At 40.6% G+C, this 20,804-nt stretch overlaps 1 protein-coding gene across 1 annotated transcript in view; it reads left to right on the top strand.

The window, feature by feature from the left end:
- The window catches only part of LOC139917735 (meprin A subunit beta-like), an 81,957-nt gene continuing 61,153 nt past the window's right edge, over positions 1 to 20,804 (top strand). The window contains exons 1-19 of the mRNA XM_078285864.1: positions 1 to 42; positions 599 to 626; positions 1,146 to 1,196; positions 1,288 to 1,331; positions 1,855 to 1,933; positions 2,061 to 2,178; positions 3,177 to 3,355; positions 4,155 to 4,373; positions 6,347 to 6,499; positions 7,658 to 7,873; positions 8,716 to 8,972; positions 10,231 to 10,441; positions 10,727 to 10,903; positions 11,106 to 11,374; positions 14,779 to 14,830; positions 16,114 to 16,192; positions 18,542 to 18,599; positions 18,724 to 18,809; positions 18,919 to 19,366. Coding sequence (XP_078141990.1) covers positions 1 to 42; positions 599 to 626; positions 1,146 to 1,196; positions 1,288 to 1,331; positions 1,855 to 1,933; positions 2,061 to 2,178; positions 3,177 to 3,355; positions 4,155 to 4,373; positions 6,347 to 6,499; positions 7,658 to 7,873; positions 8,716 to 8,972; positions 10,231 to 10,441; positions 10,727 to 10,903; positions 11,106 to 11,374; positions 14,779 to 14,830; positions 16,114 to 16,192; positions 18,542 to 18,599; positions 18,724 to 18,809; positions 18,919 to 19,366 — 2,766 coding nt within the window. The remainder of the gene's footprint in view (positions 43 to 598; positions 627 to 1,145; positions 1,197 to 1,287; positions 1,332 to 1,854; positions 1,934 to 2,060; positions 2,179 to 3,176; positions 3,356 to 4,154; positions 4,374 to 6,346; positions 6,500 to 7,657; positions 7,874 to 8,715; positions 8,973 to 10,230; positions 10,442 to 10,726; positions 10,904 to 11,105; positions 11,375 to 14,778; positions 14,831 to 16,113; positions 16,193 to 18,541; positions 18,600 to 18,723; positions 18,810 to 18,918; positions 19,367 to 20,804) is intronic.

The raw sequence follows: 20,804 nt of genomic DNA, 5'->3' as shown, positions 1-20,804 counted from the left end.
ATGGCCTCCAGGTGGATAATTCTGCTCTTTGGTCTGGGATTGGTAAGTGTAATAATATTAATTTGCATTTGCGCATAACATAAAAATCGAGATTGTACGACTTCATTGCAAACACTCTCCCATGATGTCAATTAATTTATTTTCCCCAGTAAATATGTAGCATCAATCATTAGAATAATTTGGTAACCCATTAAATTCAGATATCCTATTTCCACAATCACAGTGTAATACATGTTAACTATGAGTTAACCATTTAAAAACACTAATACTGCAAAGAAAATGGAGGTAATAATGGTTTATTTTTCTCAAGGTGTAGCCAAATCCAACAATCTGACTAGTAAATATTAACCCTAAAAGTTAGATGAGTGGTTTATTAGTAGCAACACGACCAACTGTGTCAAAATGTGATATTTGTTAGTTGAATTAATTCATTGTTGTTTCATTTTGTTATGGTCTACAGGAAGCTGCCATTAATTCTGCCATGATCTCTGAATTCATTACGCCAGCCTTTGTCTTTTTAGATCTGAGGTTATATATGTTTTCCTTTTTTTTTTTCCTCGATTGATTATTTTGCTTTCCAATTTATTTTCTCCCATAGACAGCAGCCAAGCTGACAGGTGAAACAGGTGAGTCAGATGGTTTGACATTGCTTTTCATGTTAGTTATGGTCAAAAGTAGGCAGAGAACTTATTTTACTCAAGCAGAGAATTTAAAATAACTCAAAGAAAGACTGAGTAACAAAAATGTATTCAAATACTAGTTTCTCTTCTAAAGTAAGTTCCTCCACCTCCAAAAAATAAATAAAAATGCTCTGGTGTGGTCATGCAAGTAATTCCATTTTTAAGTATAATGAATAAGCTATTATGAATTATGGTAAGTAAACCTAGTCAGCCAACAGTAGGAGGAAATACTGAAACAAATTCTAAAGTATAAGTAAAAGTACAGACTTTTACATAATAATCAGAAAACTAACTGCTAAAGATCTACTCAAGTATAGCAAGTAGGGTAGTTACTAGTTAATAGTAGTAAATTACTTTCCACCTCTGATTCTGATATAGTGTTATTACATTGTGTCTGATCATGCTGTCACAGTGTGATATAATCTTATTTTTTGAGCAACAAATTATTGATTCTTTCATCTGTAGAAACGGATGTTGACGAGGGTCAGGACTGGGACATCTTCAACATCAATGAAGGTTTGTAAGACTACATTCATGTTTTGCTTTTGTAGAACTTGTCTATATCCCTTTAAGGATTTTCAACAAACAACACAATTTTGCTTTGCAGAGGCAGGGCTGGACCTGCTGGAGGGTGATATTGAACAGGATAAGGTAAGTTAGTTTGTCCAGATACTACTACTTAAAGGTTCACTGTCTTAACTGCTGCTACTCTTCATTAATCTGTATATTCAGGTCTATATGTGCAGTTTATGTAGGAGCTAAGTCTGGGTGATATGGACAAAACTGATATCATAATAAGAAGTTATCTTAATAACTAATAATTCAGTAATTTTCAAATACTACTTTATTTTTTTCCGATCATTAATTTAGACAACAGAATTGCGTATCACAATAATTCAATGTCATTGTTTCATAACGATACGATTCTATTGAAAGACAGTCGAAAGACAACATTGAATTATTGCCCCGCCCTAGTAGGAACAAAGTTAAAGAAATAGGCGCTAACGTTTTCTGATACCTGAGCTCCAAATAGTGAAGTCTAATAGGATGCGATACCCTTCATTGTCTTCAAGGAAATCCAGTTTGCAAGGCCAGTGAGTTATAACACTCCACTGAGTCTAAGTGCATAGTTTGTTAATAATTGTTTATATGTGTTTTGCTTTATTCCAATCAGTCAGAGGGCAGAAACTCCATCATAGGAGATCAGTATCGCTGGCCAAGAACTGTTCCCTACTACCTAGAGGACAGTCTGGGTGAGATGCTGTCATATGGAAATTCATGTTCGCAGTAGTTACCAAGTTATTATGGAGCTGTACCAAATTAGTTTGGATGTTATTTGTGTGTGTTTCTGTGTGTGTGGGTGTGCACGGTAACGTGTAGAGATGAATGCAAAGGGAGTGATTCTGAAGGCCTTTGACCAGTACAGACTGAAGACCTGCATTGACTTCACACCTTGGAAAGGAGAGGAGAACTACATCTCTGTGTACAAAGGCAGTGGGTGAGCATGAAGCATGTTACCAGATACACACACTAATGGTGGACATTTATGCAACACCTGACAGGACTGGACCTGATGTGTTCAGCTAGGGCCAGGCTGAATTTCTCACTTGGGTTTCAATATGGGGTTTGTGTAAAAATAAAAATCATTTTGCACAAGTGAAAACTAGTTTAGTGCCAGTTATGCTTGCCAGCTGTGGGCGACTTGGCAAGTAACAGCTCAACACTACAACTTAACAACTAACGTTACGGCTAACATACGCTTAGCAAGGCCTACTATGCTAATGTTACATCCTCAACAAAGGATTAAGTCCATTTACAACAAAGAAGTCCAATAAACAATCTGCCAAACCTAAATCAAACAATCTAATGTTGTAATAGGGCACGACTTAGCTTATCAGGAAACCAGGGAACTTGAAATTAATCTTCTACTAGCTAGCTAAACACTTTCACAAGCAATTTGAATTGTAGAGAAAAGCTAAATGGAAAAATCAATCTGCTAGTGTAACTGCAGTGAAAACTAGCATCAGCTGTAGCATCAGCTTAAAGGTTACTACCACAGGTATTTCAGACAGGGTAAGACAAGGACTTAATGGTAAATACTACAGGCTCTATAGACACAGCAGCACATGGAGATGCTGGACCTTTGGCTAGCATAAACATACTGTTATTAGCAAAAAAGAATTGGGGTTTTAGTCAGGTTTGGGCTCACAAAAAAACAATAACTAAGGCTTGGTGTGGGCTCAGGCAGACAATTTTCAGGTACAGGATGATTTTTGGCCAAAGCAGGAATTTTTAGGCCGGAGTCAATTTTTCTGCTAGCATTGGATAGCCTAATGCAGTTTGGGCCACACTGCCTTGAGCAGAAGCCACCCAAAATGTCTCAGAGGACTTACAGACTATATAGACAGAACTGTATTCCACTGACTGCCTCCCTCTCTCTCTCTCTCTCTCTCTCTCTCTCTCTCTCTCTCTCTCTCTCTCTCTCTGTCTCTCTAGATGCTTCTCCTCTGTAGGTAACCGCCGTGTGGGGAAGCAGAGGCTATCCATTGGTAGAAACTGTGACCGTCTAGGAACGGTCGAGCATGAGTTCCTGCATGCTCTGGGCTTCTGGCATGAGCAGTCCAGAGCTGACCGCGATGACTACGTCAACATCATGTGGGATCGCATTGAACCTGGTAACAATAATCTGTAACACTTTCAATTACAGTTCCTTTTATGTATGTAATTCGTGTCATTAAGCAGTAACAAAATACAAAACTACAACTGTTTTTCCCCTCTATTAGAAATGGTGTATTTGTCTCAAACTGGAACAATCTACCAGTAAATATTCAGTCAAGGTCAGATGAATAATGAATGGTCAAAATTTGGTCAATTGTGTTGCTGTGTATTTACACTGTAACTGACTGCTATTGAAATAAAAGCAACTTTTAGCTATGGCACTATGATACAATGCAATGAACAGTTGCTTGTCGTTGTGGATGTGTCTGATCTTGTAAAAATAAACCATACCTATACAGTACATTTCACAATATGGGGTGACACTCTGGACCTGCCCTCTCACTTGGCTACATACTAAAAATCGCAGCTCTATGACTATCTGTCATAATCTGTCCTTATATTCCTCCTAAAATAGGGATAACATCTGTTATTCTTTTGCTGCTCATCCAAATGTTAAATCAAAGATGAGCTTTAAATCTGAGCTGCCCAAAAACATACATAGCTCACCGTATGTTTGTTTCACCAACATTATCAGGGGTTTGAATGGAGGCTGCTTAGTAGTTAAATGGTTGCTGGTTGGATCCCCACTACCAACAGTGGTTAGTACTGTCTAAGTGACCCTGAGAACAGAAATCTAGCCCCCACATATGTATATCTCATCATGTATGTCTGTGGTTGCATCTGTCCTTTAAAAATAAAACATCCATATACAGGTTTGACTGCTTTCTGAAGATATTGTACATATGCATTCCTCAGGCAAAGAGCACAACTTCAACACGTACGACGACACAGTGTCCAGCGCCCTGGACGTGCCCTATGACTACGGCTCTGTGATGCACTACAGTAAGACGGCCTTCAACATCGCCTCTGACCCGACCATTGTCACCAAGATCCCCCAGTTCATGGATGTGATCGGCCAGAGGATGGAGTTCAGCGACAGCGACCTCCTCAAGCTCAACCGCCTCTACAACTGCAGTGAGTTATCTCAACTAGTCAGCCAGTAAATCAAACAGTCAATGAACCAGGGCAGGAGGAGATCAAGTTCAATGTTTGGTGGCAAGTCATTGTTGTCCTATAATAACCCAATGGCATTTGACTAACTGACTGATTGTTTGATTAAATGATTGATTGATTCTCAACCAGAAAGCCAATAGGGCATTATGACTTTATTATAATCCTAATCACAGCAATAATAAACACAGTGTACAAAACATCTGAAGGATGCCTACATTTTGGAGCAACTTTATAATAAAACTATGTAATAAAAATATATAATTATAGATAATGCTTAATGTAATTCTCTGATGTGATTATGTAAGACTATCACATATACACTTCTGTGCTTCTAATGCTTCACAATGTGTAAGTGTTTCCTAACAATAAACTAGTTTCCCATCATAATATGAATGCTTATCTCCCCAGAATAAAAGCAAAGTTCCAACAACGGTCAGAGTCTATCTGGCATATGTTGATGCTGATTCAATATTTCATCAAAGCTGTTATGATTACAACTGAATTAAATCATGTGATACTAAATTAAATACCACATTACACATTAAAAATGGCATATTAAAGTCATTTAGTAGTGATTTTCCCCCTATATGTCCATCTCTCTCTTAAAGGTGCTATGTGTAGCATATCTAAACATCAATATATCATTGTCAAATTAATTGTGATACCTTGTTATGATTACTGTAAACAAATGAGAGCATGGTGGACACGATTGGTAGCCTCTATCTCACGCCATTGGTATTGTTAGTGCTGGTGTTTCTCTAAATTAAGACCACATTTCCCATAAACCCCATTGCTTCTTGTCCCCCCTCCCCCTCCCTGAAGAGGATAAACATGTTGGAAGTGTTTTTTCCATCAGCTTTCCACTCCTTCCACCATCTGCCTTTGCCAGAAACTCTGAAAGCTTTAGCTCTGTTTGCTCTTGAAGAACAGCGCCCTCTTCCTGTTTTGTGCCGTAAAGCAATCCAGCAGATTTCCCGCCAAATCCGACCTGGTGAGGCACAGTGTAAAATGAAGCTTTGCATTAGTTCAGGCAGGACATGTTAGTCATGTGAGTTACATCAGCTGATCGTCAGATGGTCCCTTTAAGGCTCCTCCTGGTCTGGTTCTTTATCAATCAATATACTCGCTATGGTATTTTCTGTAGGCTTGTCTCTTGAAATTAAGTATATTCCACATCTCAGTGATACTGTATGTGTCTGCTTGGTTCTGAGAAAAGTCTGCTTCCACTCTGCTTGACATTTGCATTGCGTCATTGCTGAAAAATCACTTACTCTGTGCAGACGATCTGAAAGGAGGATCTGACCCAGACATGCATCTACCTGAGAAACCACACATCTGATGACTTTTCTTCACAAATAAGAACAGGGTGGAAAGGCTGTTGGTGAGAAGGCAGTCTAAACGCTTAACTCAAACTCTGGTCGTGTCATTCCTTTACTAAGAATTATACATGCAGAGTGATTTTCATGACGTAACAAAAAGGAACAATAATTATCTTTTTAATACATTTTTTTTAATGAGGCGTCATCGCGGTGATTTATAATGTCTGCCATTCATTCATCTTAAAGCTGTATTTGGCCAGATTTTTATGTAAAAATCCACCCGTCTTATCAACCTAAATCACAAAGTGAGGCTGCAACACAGAAGAGCGTCCCATCTCCACTAATTGCGATGCCGTAGATTCATCCAATTTGCCCAAATTAAATTCTGATGTCAGCTATGGTCACTGGTGATAAATCTTCTCCACACAGGAAGTGACAAATCAAAACATTGCCCCAAACAGCAGTGAGCAGTGACCAACATTAGATCTTCTGGCGGTAGTAGAGACTTGAAGCCGTCTAAATGAGATGACATAAAAGCATGGATCTGTCTAGTCCATTATGCTATTCAAGCTCCTTTGCCGAACTGTGATTGTTTCACCCCATCTCTCTCCACAGCCACCTCTTCTACCTTTGTGGATACCTGTAACTTTGAGCGGGACAATATCTGTGGGATGATCCAGGGTCCCGGAGGGAACGCTAAGTGGGAACAACGTAGCTCTGTGACTGGAGGACCTCAGACCGACTTCACCAACATGGGCCAATGCAAAGGTGACTGGTCCGTTTCCTCATGTCCGCTTTCTCCTCTACATAAGGATCTTCTGATCAGTAGGATGTATCACTATACTGGATTTGAAAATGGCTTGGGCATTTTCTCCTCTAACATAAGTACACTGAAAATTCCAGGATGTTAGGCTGCATTCTGGGTTTAATTCAAAATAAAAATTAGTAGGGTGAAGAAAATGACCCAACACCATATCACTAGACCCGCACCAGTTAGACTGGGTATACTTGCAGTTTGGATTGTGTATATACTAAACATTGGGCATTAACAGTATACAGTAGGGTTATGAACAGTACCTGCAGATTGGATTGTGTATATAATAAACATATTTTAGACATATGGACTCACACACAGGCAAAAAATACTGGTAGACAAATAGACAAACAGGGATTCAGATACATGCTGATGGATACACACACACACACACACACACACCTTTGTATGGTTGCCCAGAGAGAAGTCATAAAATAGTCTATCACTGCTCTTTCCCTTATCTAGCCATAAAGATCAGTGGCCTTGGTGTTGTTTGTGTTGAACATATTTTAATAGGGTCACTTGAAGTGATTTACAGCACCAGCCTTAAGTTACTAGAGGTTTAAAGACTACAACTGTACAAAGTGCAGGCTGGCATTCAGGAACACAATGATTACATCAGTTTGAAGATCAATATCAAAATGATTTTACTTGTTATGCTTCACAGCCGTGCTGGCAAGCATTTACATGTAGGGATGTTGGGCAGTAACTAGGTTTTTAAGTCAGTGCTGAACAGTGTATGTTGCAATGTTTAGTCTTTCGATAATGAAAGTTTTCTATTTTATTTGCATGATTTCATAATGGAAAATCTGAAGGAGTAGTGTTGCATATGTTTCCCAGTCCTAGCAGTAGTTGTAGTTAAGATGATGTTTTTTAGATTGTGTATATTTTGGGGATTGGAAGCACATGTGGTCGGCTACCTGATGTGGTTGCGATGTTGTCTTTGTTTCCTTTTTCTTCAATTGATACTTACAGTCACTGGTCAAAAATCAACTGTAAACTAATGACACATATGTCCACTCCAAACCCTTGGTTGTCTCACTGATTGTTCCTGTAATGAAATAAACTGTTGTGACCCGACATTACTTTCTTTTGGATCTTCTTGCCCACAGGAAAAGGCTACTTTATGCACTTCAATACTGCATCTGGTAAAGCTGGTGACCATGCATTTCTGGAGAGTCGTATCCTATACCCTAAACCTGGACCCCAGTGTCTGCAGTTCTTCCTCCACAACACCGGTGCAGCTGACGATGTACTGAATATTTTGGTGCGAGAGTATGACAAACTCAACCCCAATGGAAGACTGAAGCTCTTCAAGAGCATTTCAGGTATTTCACAGTGAAGAACAAAAGTATATGATTTGTATATATTGATATGAAAAGATGTATGTAGTAAAGATTTTACCTAGATTTTACCTAGATAATTAGAGCCTAGAATAATAGTAATAATTCACTGATTTGTTCCTCCTCTCTGGTTGAAGGTGAGCTAATCAGTGAAATCAGCTGCTGTAGTGCTTGGTTGGAATGAAAACCTGCATACACACAGCTCTCAATGGCACATAGTTGCAGAACACTAAGTTTATCCCAATATATTGGTTTGCCAATATTGGCCTTTTAAATTAGATTAAATAAAAAATTGGATATCGGCCAGTTAGTGTGATCCACCTCCGATATGATGGAGGTGGATGACACTCCTCTCTCAGTGTCAGTCTGTAAAGCCTAAAGAAAATTAAATCTACCTGAAGGAATCCACTTGAAGGAATTTCATTAGGCTGAGAGTTTTAGTGTCCTATGATGAGTCTAAATGCTGTTTCAGAGGCTTTTCCACCCTGGCAAGGATAAAATTCACAGAGAAACAATCCAATCTTGTATGTTTTTTTCTTTGCATGAAAATTGGCAAATTTAAAAACAAAATATTGACACAAAATATCGGCTATCAGCAGCTTCAATCCAGAATATCAGTATTGGTATCAGCCTTGAAAAACCAATATCAGTCTAACCCTATGATATACTAATACTATAATCTACACATACTCCTAAGTACACTACTACTACTACTACTACTACTACTGTACTTTACTACATACAATATGTATTCTATATACTACATATATAATACCACATACAATACTAATCATTATTAAGATCACATGTCCTATATGTCTTTACAGGAGGTGTCTGGGGCTCCTGGGAGCTGCATTATGTGAATCTGGATGTGAAGACAAAGTCCCGTGTGGTTTTCGAGGGGGTGAAGGGAAAGGGTGCAGCAACGGGGGGTTTCTCTCTGGATGACATTAACCTGTCATCCACAAGCTGCCCTCAGCACATCTGGCACATCCGCAACATCACCGCTCTCCTAGCCACCACACCAGCAGGGACCAAGGTGTACAGCCCTCCCTTCCTGTCGCCAGCAGGTTACTCCTTCCAGGTGCACACCTGTTTCATATTTTACTTTCTGCTCCGTGATGAATGCAAAGAATATTGAGATGCTTAGCAAACACTCAAACCTGTTTTCCAAGGGTGGAATGAGTATCAAAATATCCTACTCAAGTATATGTACTGTATCTTAAAGTCACACTGAAATGAAAAGTGATTCTAACGATCATACAATATTTTACAATTTATGCAAAAAAAATAAAAAAAATAAATGGTATTTTCTTATACTTTATATCAAAATCTCATTACTTTTACTTCCTGGAAAACAGAAAATGTTTAGTGGTGACTTCATCATGTACCAGGAGCAATATAAGCAATATAAATATTTCAACCAACACACATTTCACAGATTTTTGAACATTTTTGGCATGAGTTGTCAAAAATAGCCCTTGCGTAAACCTGAAGGTATGATTGGGTTCATTGTGACTTTAAGTAATAGTAAAAATACTGGTCTAAAAATCTACTCAAGTCAAAGTAAAAAGTAGCTCATTTAAAAGATACAGTAAAAGACACTGAGCTACTTTAAAAAGCAACTTTAACTGTACTGAAATATGAAATGGAAAAATCTTACAATGCAACTACAGTGAAAACTAGCATGAGCAGCTGATCTGCTGCAGGTATTTCAGACATACAAGGACTTAATGAAAATCCTACAGGCTCTTAGACACATCAGGAGATGCTGACCGTAAAAAAAACACATTGTTGCATAAGATCTTTCCCATGCAGTGAGAGGACAGAGTTCAGGTTGTTACAGAGTACAGACTATACTATTCTCAAGAGATGACGTTCTAAAGTTCATGTCATTATTCGATCTGTGATAAAAAAAAATTAAAATGCCCATCCCATTATTATCCTCATGTTACTAAATTGACATTTCAAATACCAAACAAATGCAAACCAATAATACTATAACTAGATGTATGGCTTTTTGGCTAATGATAAATAAGATACTTTTATGGATAAGTTGAGCATTTAATGTTACAGTTAGTTAACGTTAGCACCACATGCTTAGGTTTGATGCAGATGCAGTTTATGATTGGCCAATTTCTGATGCAATGCTTATGGAGAGCCTACACAACACTGTAGTAGATGTAAATCTAGAAAAGTACAACACTTAAGTCACAACATATTTAGGTAAAAGTAAAATTACTGACTTAAAAAATGACAAGAACATGAAAAGCTACTCAATGACAGTAATGAGAATAATTGCAATTTGTACTTGCACACTTTTCCTGGTCTCTGCTCCTTAGGTAGGTGTGTACCTCAACGGGCTCAGCGACCGGCCGGGGTACATGGCCGTCTACTTCTACCTGACCTCAGGCCCCAACGACGACAAGCTCAAGTGGCCTTGTCCGTGGCAGCAGGTGACCATGGCCCTGATGGATCAGCAGTCAGACGTCAGAAAGCAAATGAGCATGCACCGTATGGTCACCACCGACCCCAAAAAGCTCTCCTCCGATGGTGAGAGAAGGGTGTGAGTGTGTGTAACTTTGGCCTTGTAGAGTGTGTAGCACTGTGTTGCTAAAAAAGAGTAACTGCTAGTACACACTGCGAGTAACTTGGTCCATGGACTTTCGGTGACTTGTTGACTGTTGCTCGCAGTGTGGATGCATGGTCAGTGTATTCAATTAAACTTGTTAAATAAGTCTAAAAAACAACTGTATTGTTCAAAGAGTTCTTTTCTATTGTTGAGAGTAAAATAGCATCAATCATGACATAACATGACAATTCACCTGTCTCTCCCAGGCACAGAGTTCTACTGGGACAATCCCAGGAAGGTGGGGTCTCTAGTGAGCGGGTCTGACGGCAGCCAATACTATCGCGGCCCGGGCACCGGGACAAGTACCTTCCTCACCCACAGTAGGCTGAGGAGCAGGAACTTCATCAAAGGAGACGACGCCTTCTTCCTCCTCAGTCTGGATGGTATGGAATCACACTCATGGGTTTGAGATGGAGAAAACAGTTAGCGCAGTATGAATTTGCAGTGATCTTCAGAAAGTATTCAATCCCTTCACTTTTCCCGCATTATGCAATGTTACAACCTGAGTCTTGTGTTTGGTTAGAATGAAAACAGGTCTAGCTTGGCTTCCAGATCAATTCTGATGAGGCTTACACGTTTCCCCAGATATCTCTGAACTGCTGATACCCCAGCCTCTCCCCCGCGCAGCAGTCCATGGAGATGACTACCTGGTGAAGGGTGCTGCCCAAGAGTTACCCCAGGGGACTACTAATAACCCCACGGTGGTGACAGCAGTCACAGTGTCTGCAGCAGTAGCCATATTGGTGGTTGGCATGCTGATTGGACTGAACGCCTGGAGGGGAAGGGGGAGGAGACAGCAGGAGACCAACGAAGTAGTGATCATAGAGGACATGCCTGGATTCCTGGACCTGAGTGTGAGTCAAATAACTAGGATCAATACCAGTCTGCCAGTAGGGCTCTACACAGACAGGACAGTTTAAATGGACATAGGGCTGATTCTTACAGATCCATTATCACTACTGTTTAACTATTGTATGCTCAGTCATCTACAGTGTTTATACAGTGCAACGCCCGTGTGTAATCGGTGACACAGCATTATAAGATATCATAACCACAACATAAGCGCTTTTTTGGAATTGAATTCTAACTGCATCAGAGAAATAACATCATGACTCAATGGGATCTGCTAGTAAACCTGAGATTGCTATGAGTGATTTCTTTACCACTCAGTGTGTTTCTCCTGGATGGTACAATGGATCACAATGGGGAATTTAGTGCGATGTAGCAACAGACACTGAAAGTTATAATGCAGAAACACCACCAGGATAAAGCCACAGCATGAGACATTGTAAGAAAGATGGGAAGAATGGAACAAGCCAATATTTGTATTTTTTTTTATGAGCTTAAAAAAAGAGAAGCTTTGGGAGGAGTGGACAAAATAACAGAAAAACCTTGCTTATGAAGTTACTAAATCACAATTACAAACATAAAGCAATAACAGAGTTCCAAAGATGGCAGAGCGCTGGTGCCCAAATATCAGATGCATCGGTCATAAAAACTTTGGTTTTTATGACCGATGCATCTGATATTTGGGCATTTAAAAAAATTCTAAATGATTTAAAGTGAAAAAGGGAACAGTCTTGAAAATCATGACAACATATGCCTCCTAAATAAATCACAAAGGTTAGGAAAATAAAATGCTCAAGAGAAGCAGCTTCTCTGACAAGTTCCATGGGCTTCTGCTTAGCTTGTGGTTGCATGTGCATATTAACAAAGCATTAAGCAACTATTAATGATAAATGCCAAAGGCAGCTGTGACAAACAATTAACATGGTAGCCTTTATCAAATCAATGGCTTTAATGGAATTGTTTTTATTAAATCAAGTGTACCATTAACAGTGCTTTTATCAGTTTGGACTGAGCTCAGATGTCTCTCTAGACTGCAGAAAGATTAATGTAAAATAGAATTACATTAATCATATTTTTAATGTGATTATAATCACTCTTCCAAGCCAATGCAATTTGGGTCAATTTCATCTTTGTATGGCATTTTCAAGCAGTCAATAATTTATTGTGCCTCAGCCTCCAAAAATGACGAAGAGCCACTTTGCTATAGAAGCAAACTGTCAGTGTGTTCAGTTTGTGTGAGATGAATCAATGCTTAATGCATCCCTATTCCCTATTTCATTACAGGAAAACCAGCCCAAGGATTCACCATCCCCGTTCTCCGCTGCTTAATATGTCCTGATCAAAGGAAAAAGTCGACAACACTGACCAAACAGAAAGTGCAATACTAGTGAGCAAAATGATTTTCACAACATGTTGGAAATAAAATCTTTGACAGCATTCATGTTCATCTCATTTATTCACCTCATAATGACTGGTTCGTTACCAGTCTTACATTAACCCTATGAATTACTCAGACTAGTGACAAAGCATTCAAGGTTCATCAATCATGTGGATGTCTTTTAATGCTTTTGCTTGATAATTCTGCTGTTGATTATCAAAGCATAAATAAAGGAATGCATTCTATCTACCTATCTATCTTGCTCTCTCTCTATCTTGCTCTTTTTTTCTATCAGAAGAAAAGTTTCCTGTATCAGCATATTTAGCTCAGAGACTGTCGGCCATGCGATGATGCAGTGTCCCTGCTGTAAGGGACACTGCATAAGGGAAAGGCTTTTTGGAGAGTTGACTGAAATTTGGGAAAAACTACAGGACTGTAATCAAAGACATGATTGATAACATCTATTGGTAGAGCAAATGGCAGGAATGCACTGATCAGTGCCTAGTCTGCCGGAAAGTACTTGAGGAAGGAGAAGAAGAAGGAGCTGAACATATATGGTGCCGTAAAACGTCCTTGATGAACAGATTATGCACCGACACGGTTCATGGACGGCGCCCATGGAAATTGCGGTGAATAAAATGGCGTAATTATTATTACATGTGGCTGTCTCTGATGCGTAGGGCTTATGAGGGCCTGTTAGGGCATCAGGAGCGGGATAAAAAGTGCTGCTCGATTACTTTGTGGGCTGGGTCAGACCCTCGCATCCGGGTGTAACGACTCAAAGGAACGGGAAAATGATGTTACAGAGAGCCCACACATGGAGGACAGGTAGGCTACCGTGGGTCCTACGATGTGATGGGCCAGTGGGACCCCCTGTTCGTGTGCAGTAGGGGAGAGCGGGGTAAGATGAGCCGGTTTTTACTCAAAACATTATCTTGGCAATGAAAAATGAGACAGAACTAAAACAAATGCTTCCACCGATATTTCAGGATGTTGACTTTCAAATTAACTTGGAAGAATGCGGCTTAACGAAAGAATAATGAAAAGACAACTTTGTGGCCCCTTTGGCTCAATTTGCCCCGTGGCAACTGCTAACCTTCTGCTAATTAATTCATGTGGTTTTAGTCTTTGGTAATAGACCGACATTTATTGTATATATGTTTGAATGTAGCTAAATTGGTATTGAGACAACAGCCATTAAACAATGAATGTAAAAAAAATACTTTTTGTCGCTGTGGTGGAAGTTTTCTGTAATAAAGAGACTTGGAGATGAGAAGTTGTCCTTCTGTTATCTTTATTGCTTGCAAGCAAGGCGCAATGCCCACCCAACGAGTGTGTGAGACACTGCTTTAGACTAGACTACACTACTGAGAAAGACCCTCAGACACCATAACCTGCTTGTGGGCCTGCAACTGCTCCATCTCAGCTTCCTGGAAGGCTTCACCCTGGCCTGCTGAGCTCCAGCTCTACCACCACACACACTGGGACCGCTTGTTCTTAAAGACTTTCAGCAGGGCAGACTTCGGGTGTGTGTGTGGGGGGGATGAATACCCCCTGCTGGGATGAAACTAAAACTCCCCATCAAACCATGTTGAAATTAGAGATAATTGCCTTACAAACAACATTAAAACAGTATTTTGATTTCCGGTGTTTTGGAATGAAATCCAGTATGTAATACTAACATGGGGGTGCTGTCTTGAGGATACTCATGATCCTCTTTAGTTTATAATAGGGTAATTTGCTGTGGCCTACAGCAATGTTGGACAATTCCTGAGAGGGTTCTTCATTCACCTGGAAGGTCTGCTAGGAGTGTAGCACCACTAGTAGCCACAAGGAGGCACCGCACTCACTATTACTGAGAAGCCATTTACTGTAATGACAATGTGACGCCTCTACTGGAAGCTGGTGTGTCTCAATCAAATGGCTTACTAATTATTAGTAAACAGAAGAAGAAGGTACTGGAAAAGTGTGTGATACTGTTGAGTAATATTATATGTATAGGTTTTTGAAATATGTCCTTAATGTCCTTAGTGTACTCCCATCACTTTCCTAGAAGCACATGAAAGAAAAGAGATGAGCAAAGGTAAACAAGGTGGTTTTTAGTCATGATTTAGTGATTTAGTCAGGATTTTACCAGAAAAAGACAATTCTTTAACTTTAATTATTATTAATACAGCTTATAGACGTAAATTGAGTGGTCAGCATGGGATTTGGAGTCATATTCTATCCCCATTGACTTGTGTTAGCATTATTAACAAATCCCAACAAGGCAGTGTTGACAAATTCTCAGAAACTAAGAGTTGACTTGATCAGCAATCAACAGACTTGGCTTCTTGTTAAATAAAAAATGTTAAAAATCCTCAACATTTTCTTTAAAAAAGGGGGGTTGGTAAACGGAAAACTCAATAGTTGATGAGAGTCTGGAACCTTATGCTTTTTCTCTTTCTCCAGGATCTGAAACAGGATTTTTAAAATCTTTGTGGTTCGTGATAAAGTTGCATATCATACCATACATTAACATGATTGACACCTGCTGTTGGGGTGGGGCTTACAGTTCCAGCAAGGACACTAAAATTATGCTTTTCCCCAATACCTTTGAATTTTATGGAGGACCATATTAGTCATAATTAAATAAATGTCAGTAAAATAAATAATTACATAAATAAATACAGAAATATATAATATCATATAATAATAATAAATTAATAATTGATTGGTTTTGTTCTTTAATTTCAAAAAATTAAATAATATTATTTCATAATAATTGTTTTCATAACATGACTATATTTAGTTGTATTTTATTTCATAAAAACTTTTTTTTATTTTTCAAATGGCTTTTATTTTCAATTACATGATGATATTATTCAGAATTACATTTTTCAAAGTGGTTATTTTATTTCCCTTTTTCTTTTTTCATTGCTCCTCTTTTTATTTCATAATCACTCTTTTCATTTCATAATGTCACTTTTCATAATGTCTCAGCCGTCTGTCAATCAAAGTGAATGGGGCGGGATCCATTTGCTGATTGGGTAATCCTTTGCAATCGATTATTTTTCCTGGCTCTGATGCTGGTCTTGCCCCATGGGCCAAATGATGTTAAAAAATACATGAATTAGTTGGATGTTGAAGGGTGTAGTCCAGAGCTATCATCTCTGTTGATCCTTAAGAAACTCCTTAAGCTTTATTTTTACATTTGAAAGACATGTACACTGTTTATTGCCTATTTTGGTCTTGGCTTTGACTTGGTCTCAACGCCCTTTGGTCTTGACTTGAACTCAACTGGACCTGGTCTTGGAATTGACTTGGACTCGATTAAGGTGGTTTTGACTACAGTGCTAAATTTGAATGCCCTGTTCTTTTCCACAGCTGGAGGTCCCATCGCTGACATCCTGCAGCAGGCCCTCCTGCCTGTGGTCAGCCAGTCCAACGGGACCAAGCCTGGCTGGTGAGGCAGCCTGGTCACCAAGAACATGATCTGTGCTGGAGGAGATGGACAGCTGGCTAGCTGCAACGTGATTCACATTCATTTCCCACAACCCCTACATTTTATTCTACAGTCTCATGTAATATAGAAATGGAGTTCCTGTGAAAATATACCAGCCTTACAGTTTAGAATAATTTTACACAGTGCCATAATGATTATTATATATGTACAATTTCTAAATGTTTCGCCATCTGTTAGAGCAGTAGGAAGTAAAGCATAACCACTATTTCCTTACATGATTTTGAAAGTCTACCAACACATTTAGAAAGCTGAGAGATTTCAGTTCTAAAACTTCTAAGTTAATTGACAGTGGCTTGGCCTTGGTAGTGTTAATAGGAGCCTACTATCACTCTATCACTAGTGTATGCTAAAGTGCCAATCTACCTGGAACACATGCATGATTTGAGTGTCTATGTATATCTAGAGGCACCAGTTTCAGCCATAATTCCTGACCAGCAGTTCTCAGGTGAGTTGGTGCCCTTGCAATATGCAAATGACAAGAGTAGCCTTTTAGCACCAAAGTCATCTCTGTGCCTCCGGTAGATAGCTCTGTCTGGTGCACATGCTAATGCTTTAGCATACAGTATGTTAAGTAATTATAGGCGACTAGCATTATCCTAAAAGTGAGGAAATGAGAACCTGTGTCAGCTCTAACGCTGGCTAATTTTAATGGCACACATGTAAACCTTGGAGAAGATGACAAGGCAATGTGTCGGTCAACAGGAATTGAAGTCAGACTTGCAGCATAATACCATAGCATTAGAAGTTGCCATGTAGACAATGTGAGAGTGTTTATCCATCTGCTTGGGCTGTGTAATCCTGCAATGTTGACCAAAATGTTGCACAGCGTTCGTATCAAAGATATAAAAGTGCTGATACACCTGGCAGTTTTTTAGGGCAATGTAGGCTACACTCCCAATACCAACCAACTAACCATGTCAAAACACAGGATTAACATCTATTCAAGTGTTGCCTTGCAAAAAGATAAATAAAAAATGTAAAGGCAACTTATTGATCGATCTTGATCATCATATTTGCCCAGACATGTATTTTCCCTGGTCATCTCTACCTGAACAGTTGAACCAAAACAGAATCTGTCTGTCATACAGAGCAAAATTCTACTCCCAGTGACTCAACAATATGTCCATTCTGTCTCCCACATAAACTTTCTCCCTGAACACCCTCAGTTCATTTCAGCCACCAGTATCAACTGTGTTTGAGTGCTTTTGCATCTGTTCTGTAGTTGTGAGTTTGGTAGTTGGTTTTATTGTGTCCTTGTTTCTGCACTGTTGATTTGTCATCCAGTAGCAAAACATCCATGGACTGGATTGAAGGAGAAAGGGTCATCTATAGACCCATCAGGGTATGTGAGCATTGTTTATTGCAGTTAAATTGTAAAGATTTTGAGCTGATGTATGTATGTAGCATAAGAGGCTTTTGAGTGACATTATCTCATTTACTTCAAAGGTATTGTTCAATGTACCGGTGTACAGAGAGACTGTACAGCTCTGCTGGGAGTGGAAGTACTATGAAGTACAAGTAAGAACCACTTTTGTTTCAGGCCCGCACAAAATAAAACACCTGACAACTTCTGGTAAAGTGTCTCCTATGATTATACATGAGAACATCTGATGTTTTCTATTGTCTTGTAGAAAAAAATGATGGTGCAGTTTTTGAGGCGTCAGCAACAAAAGCAGGTCCCATCTGAACTGACCGCTGAGGACATGACTGACTGGCTGGTGGAGCAGGGCAAGAAATCTCTCAGGGAGCGGTGAGACAGTCCACCACTCAATCTATCATCAACTCTGCTAATGTTAAAGGAATAGTTCACCCCAAAATGAAAATTCAGTCATTATCTACTCACCCCCATGCCAGTAGAAAATCGGTTTAATGTCTGATGTCCACTTTAGTCTCTGTTCTGTATGTATTCTGCACAGTGTAATACTTGCAGCGTTTATAGTTAAAAATGGCACATTTTATGGCATTTTTCATTATTATTATGACATCAAACATTAATATGGGTGCTCACTTATTGAATTTGACAATTAAATGCAAAGTAATTGCTTTAAAACAGTATTTCTATTTTAAAATCTCGCGCTTTTATTTGGAAGGCTAAACGGCCAAACCGGAAGTCTTGTTTTCTGGTAAAAAAATAGTCTTACCTATCGATTTTCTACTGGCATGGGGGTGAGTAGATAATGACTGAATTTTCATTTTTGGGTTAACTAGTCCTTTAAGCTAGTCTGTTACTAATGAGAAGAAAATAGAGCGACAGTTAAGATGAACCTTCTGTTTTCTTTCCATTTGAAGTTTGTGGAGGTTTGATCTCCAGAGTTTTGATGAAAGTGTCCAGCCTCTCCTCACGCTGGTAAGACCAAGATCATGAAAAGACTTGGAGAGAATTGGAGTAAATTATCACATAACACTAGATTGATCCTGTAAATATGTCAACTCTTAATGGTGCATCCCATTTCTTGTTTCAGATGTGGGAGGTGAACATCAGCATGAAACTGATGGTTATTGAGTTTTTAGCCCGAATCGTGCTCAACTCACCTGAAGCCAACAGTCCTTGTTTTCAGTAAGTCACATTTATGAGATAAGATGAAATTTGAATGATTCCTGTGGGGAAATTGTGTCTTTTCAGAAAATGTGTATTTCAACTCATTTTGAGTGATTCTCATCGACAGAGACCCTCAGATCATCCGTCTGGCTGACAAAGCCATCAGGAGCCTGATGGAGAAGCAGCAGCCCAGCTCCAGCCTCCTCAACCCCCAGGAAGTGGTGATGCGGGTTGTGCCCAAAGTCCTGCAGGGCTTCTGGATTAATCCGGCGATCCTCTTGTCCGTACCCCCGCTGCAGCTCAGCGACTTGGCTGTCGGACTCACGAAGGCCGTTCAGGATAAGCTCTCCGCCTCTCTGACCTTCACAGACCGTCAGGCCGCCTTCTCCCGCTCCATCCGGGATGAGAAGGTCCTTTCTATCCAGAACAAGGTCAGAGAGAAGTACACTCCAGACGTCCTGCTGGAGGAGCTGAAGCGCTTTGGGCCAGAGCTGCTGACCAGGATCGTTGATGTCACAGTGGGGGAAATCTGTGTGATGTTCGAGCCACAGAAACAAGTGCTGACCACCAAAGAGGTAAGAAGACCTGCGCAGATGTATGATCGAGTAGCTGGATACTGAAGATACTGTACAGTAAAAAAGTAAAAAAAAATATATTTTCTTAAATTCAAATGGCTTCTCTCCCTTTTTAGGTGGAACTGGAAGAGGACACAACACCAAGCCCAGAAATGGACTCTGCTGTTGGTTCAGCTGCTCTGGTTCCTCTGAGCCTCCCTACTGAAGCTCCTGTGGTTTCTGTGAGCCTCCCTACTGAAGCTCCTGTGGTTCCTCTGAGCCTCCCTACTGAAGCTCCTCTGGTTCCTCTGAGCCTCCCTACTGAAGCTCCTCTGGTTCCTCTGAGCCTCCCAACTGAAGCTCCTCTGGTTCCTCTGAGCCTCCCAACTGAAGCTCCTCTACTTCCTCTGAGCCTCCCTACTGAAGCTCCTCTGGTTCCTCTGAGCCTCCCAACTGAAGCTCCTCTGGTTCCTGTGAGCCTCCCAACTGAAGCTCCTCTGGTTCCTGTGAGCCTCCCTACTGAAGCTCCTCTACTTCCTCTGAGCCTCCCTACTGAAGCTCCTCTGGTTCCTCTGAGCCTCCCAACTGAAGCTCCTCTGGTTCCTGTGAGCCTCCCTACTGAAGCTCCTCTACTTCCTCTGAGCCTCCCAACTGAAGCTCCTCTGGTTCCTGTGAGCCTCCCTACTGAAGCTCCTCTGGTTCCTCTGAGCCTCCCTACTGAAGCTCCTCTGGTTCCTCTGAGCCTCCCAACTGAAGCTCCTCTGGTTCCTGTGAGCCTCCCTACTGAAGCTCCTCTGGTTCCTGTGAGCCTCCCTACTGAAGCTCCTCTGGTTCCTGTGAGCCTCCCTACTGAAGCTCCTCTGGTTCCTGTGAGCCTCCCTACTGAAGCTCCTCTGGTTCCTCTGACCCTCCCTACTGAAACTCCTGTGGTTCCTGTGCGCCTCCCTACTGAAACTCCTCTGGTTCCTCTGAGCCTCCCAACTGAAGCTCCTCTGGTTCCTCTGAGCCTCCCTACTGAAGCTCCTCTGGTTCCTGTGAGCCTCCCAACTGAAGCTCCTCTGGTTCCTCTGAGCCTCCCTACTGAAGCTCCTCTGGTTCCTGTGAGCCTCCCTACTGAAGCTCCTCTGGTTCCTCTGAGCCTCCCAACTGAAGCTCCTCTACTTCCTCTGAGCCTCCCTACTGAAGCTCCTCTGGTTCCTCTGAGCCTCCCAACTGAAGCTCCTCTGGTTCCTGTGAGCCTCCCTACTGAAGCTCCTCTGGTTCCTCTGAGCCTCCCAACTGAAGCTCCTCTACTTCCTCTGAGCCTCCCTACTGAAGCTCCTCTGGTTCCTCTGAGCCTCCCTACTGAAGCTCCTCTGGTTCCTGTGAGCCTCCCTACTGAAGCTCCTCTGGTTCCTGTGAGCCTCCCTACTGAAGCTCCTCTGGTTCCTGTGAGCCTCCCTACTGAAGCTCCTCTGGT

The sequence above is a fragment of the Centroberyx gerrardi genome, chromosome 9, assembly GCF_048128805.1.
Source record: "Centroberyx gerrardi isolate f3 chromosome 9, fCenGer3.hap1.cur.20231027, whole genome shotgun sequence".
Classification (NCBI taxonomy): Eukaryota; Metazoa; Chordata; class Actinopteri; order Beryciformes; family Berycidae; genus Centroberyx; species Centroberyx gerrardi.
The sequence above is the reverse complement of the archived record's forward strand: the minus strand, read 5'-3'. Positions and strand labels throughout refer to the sequence as shown.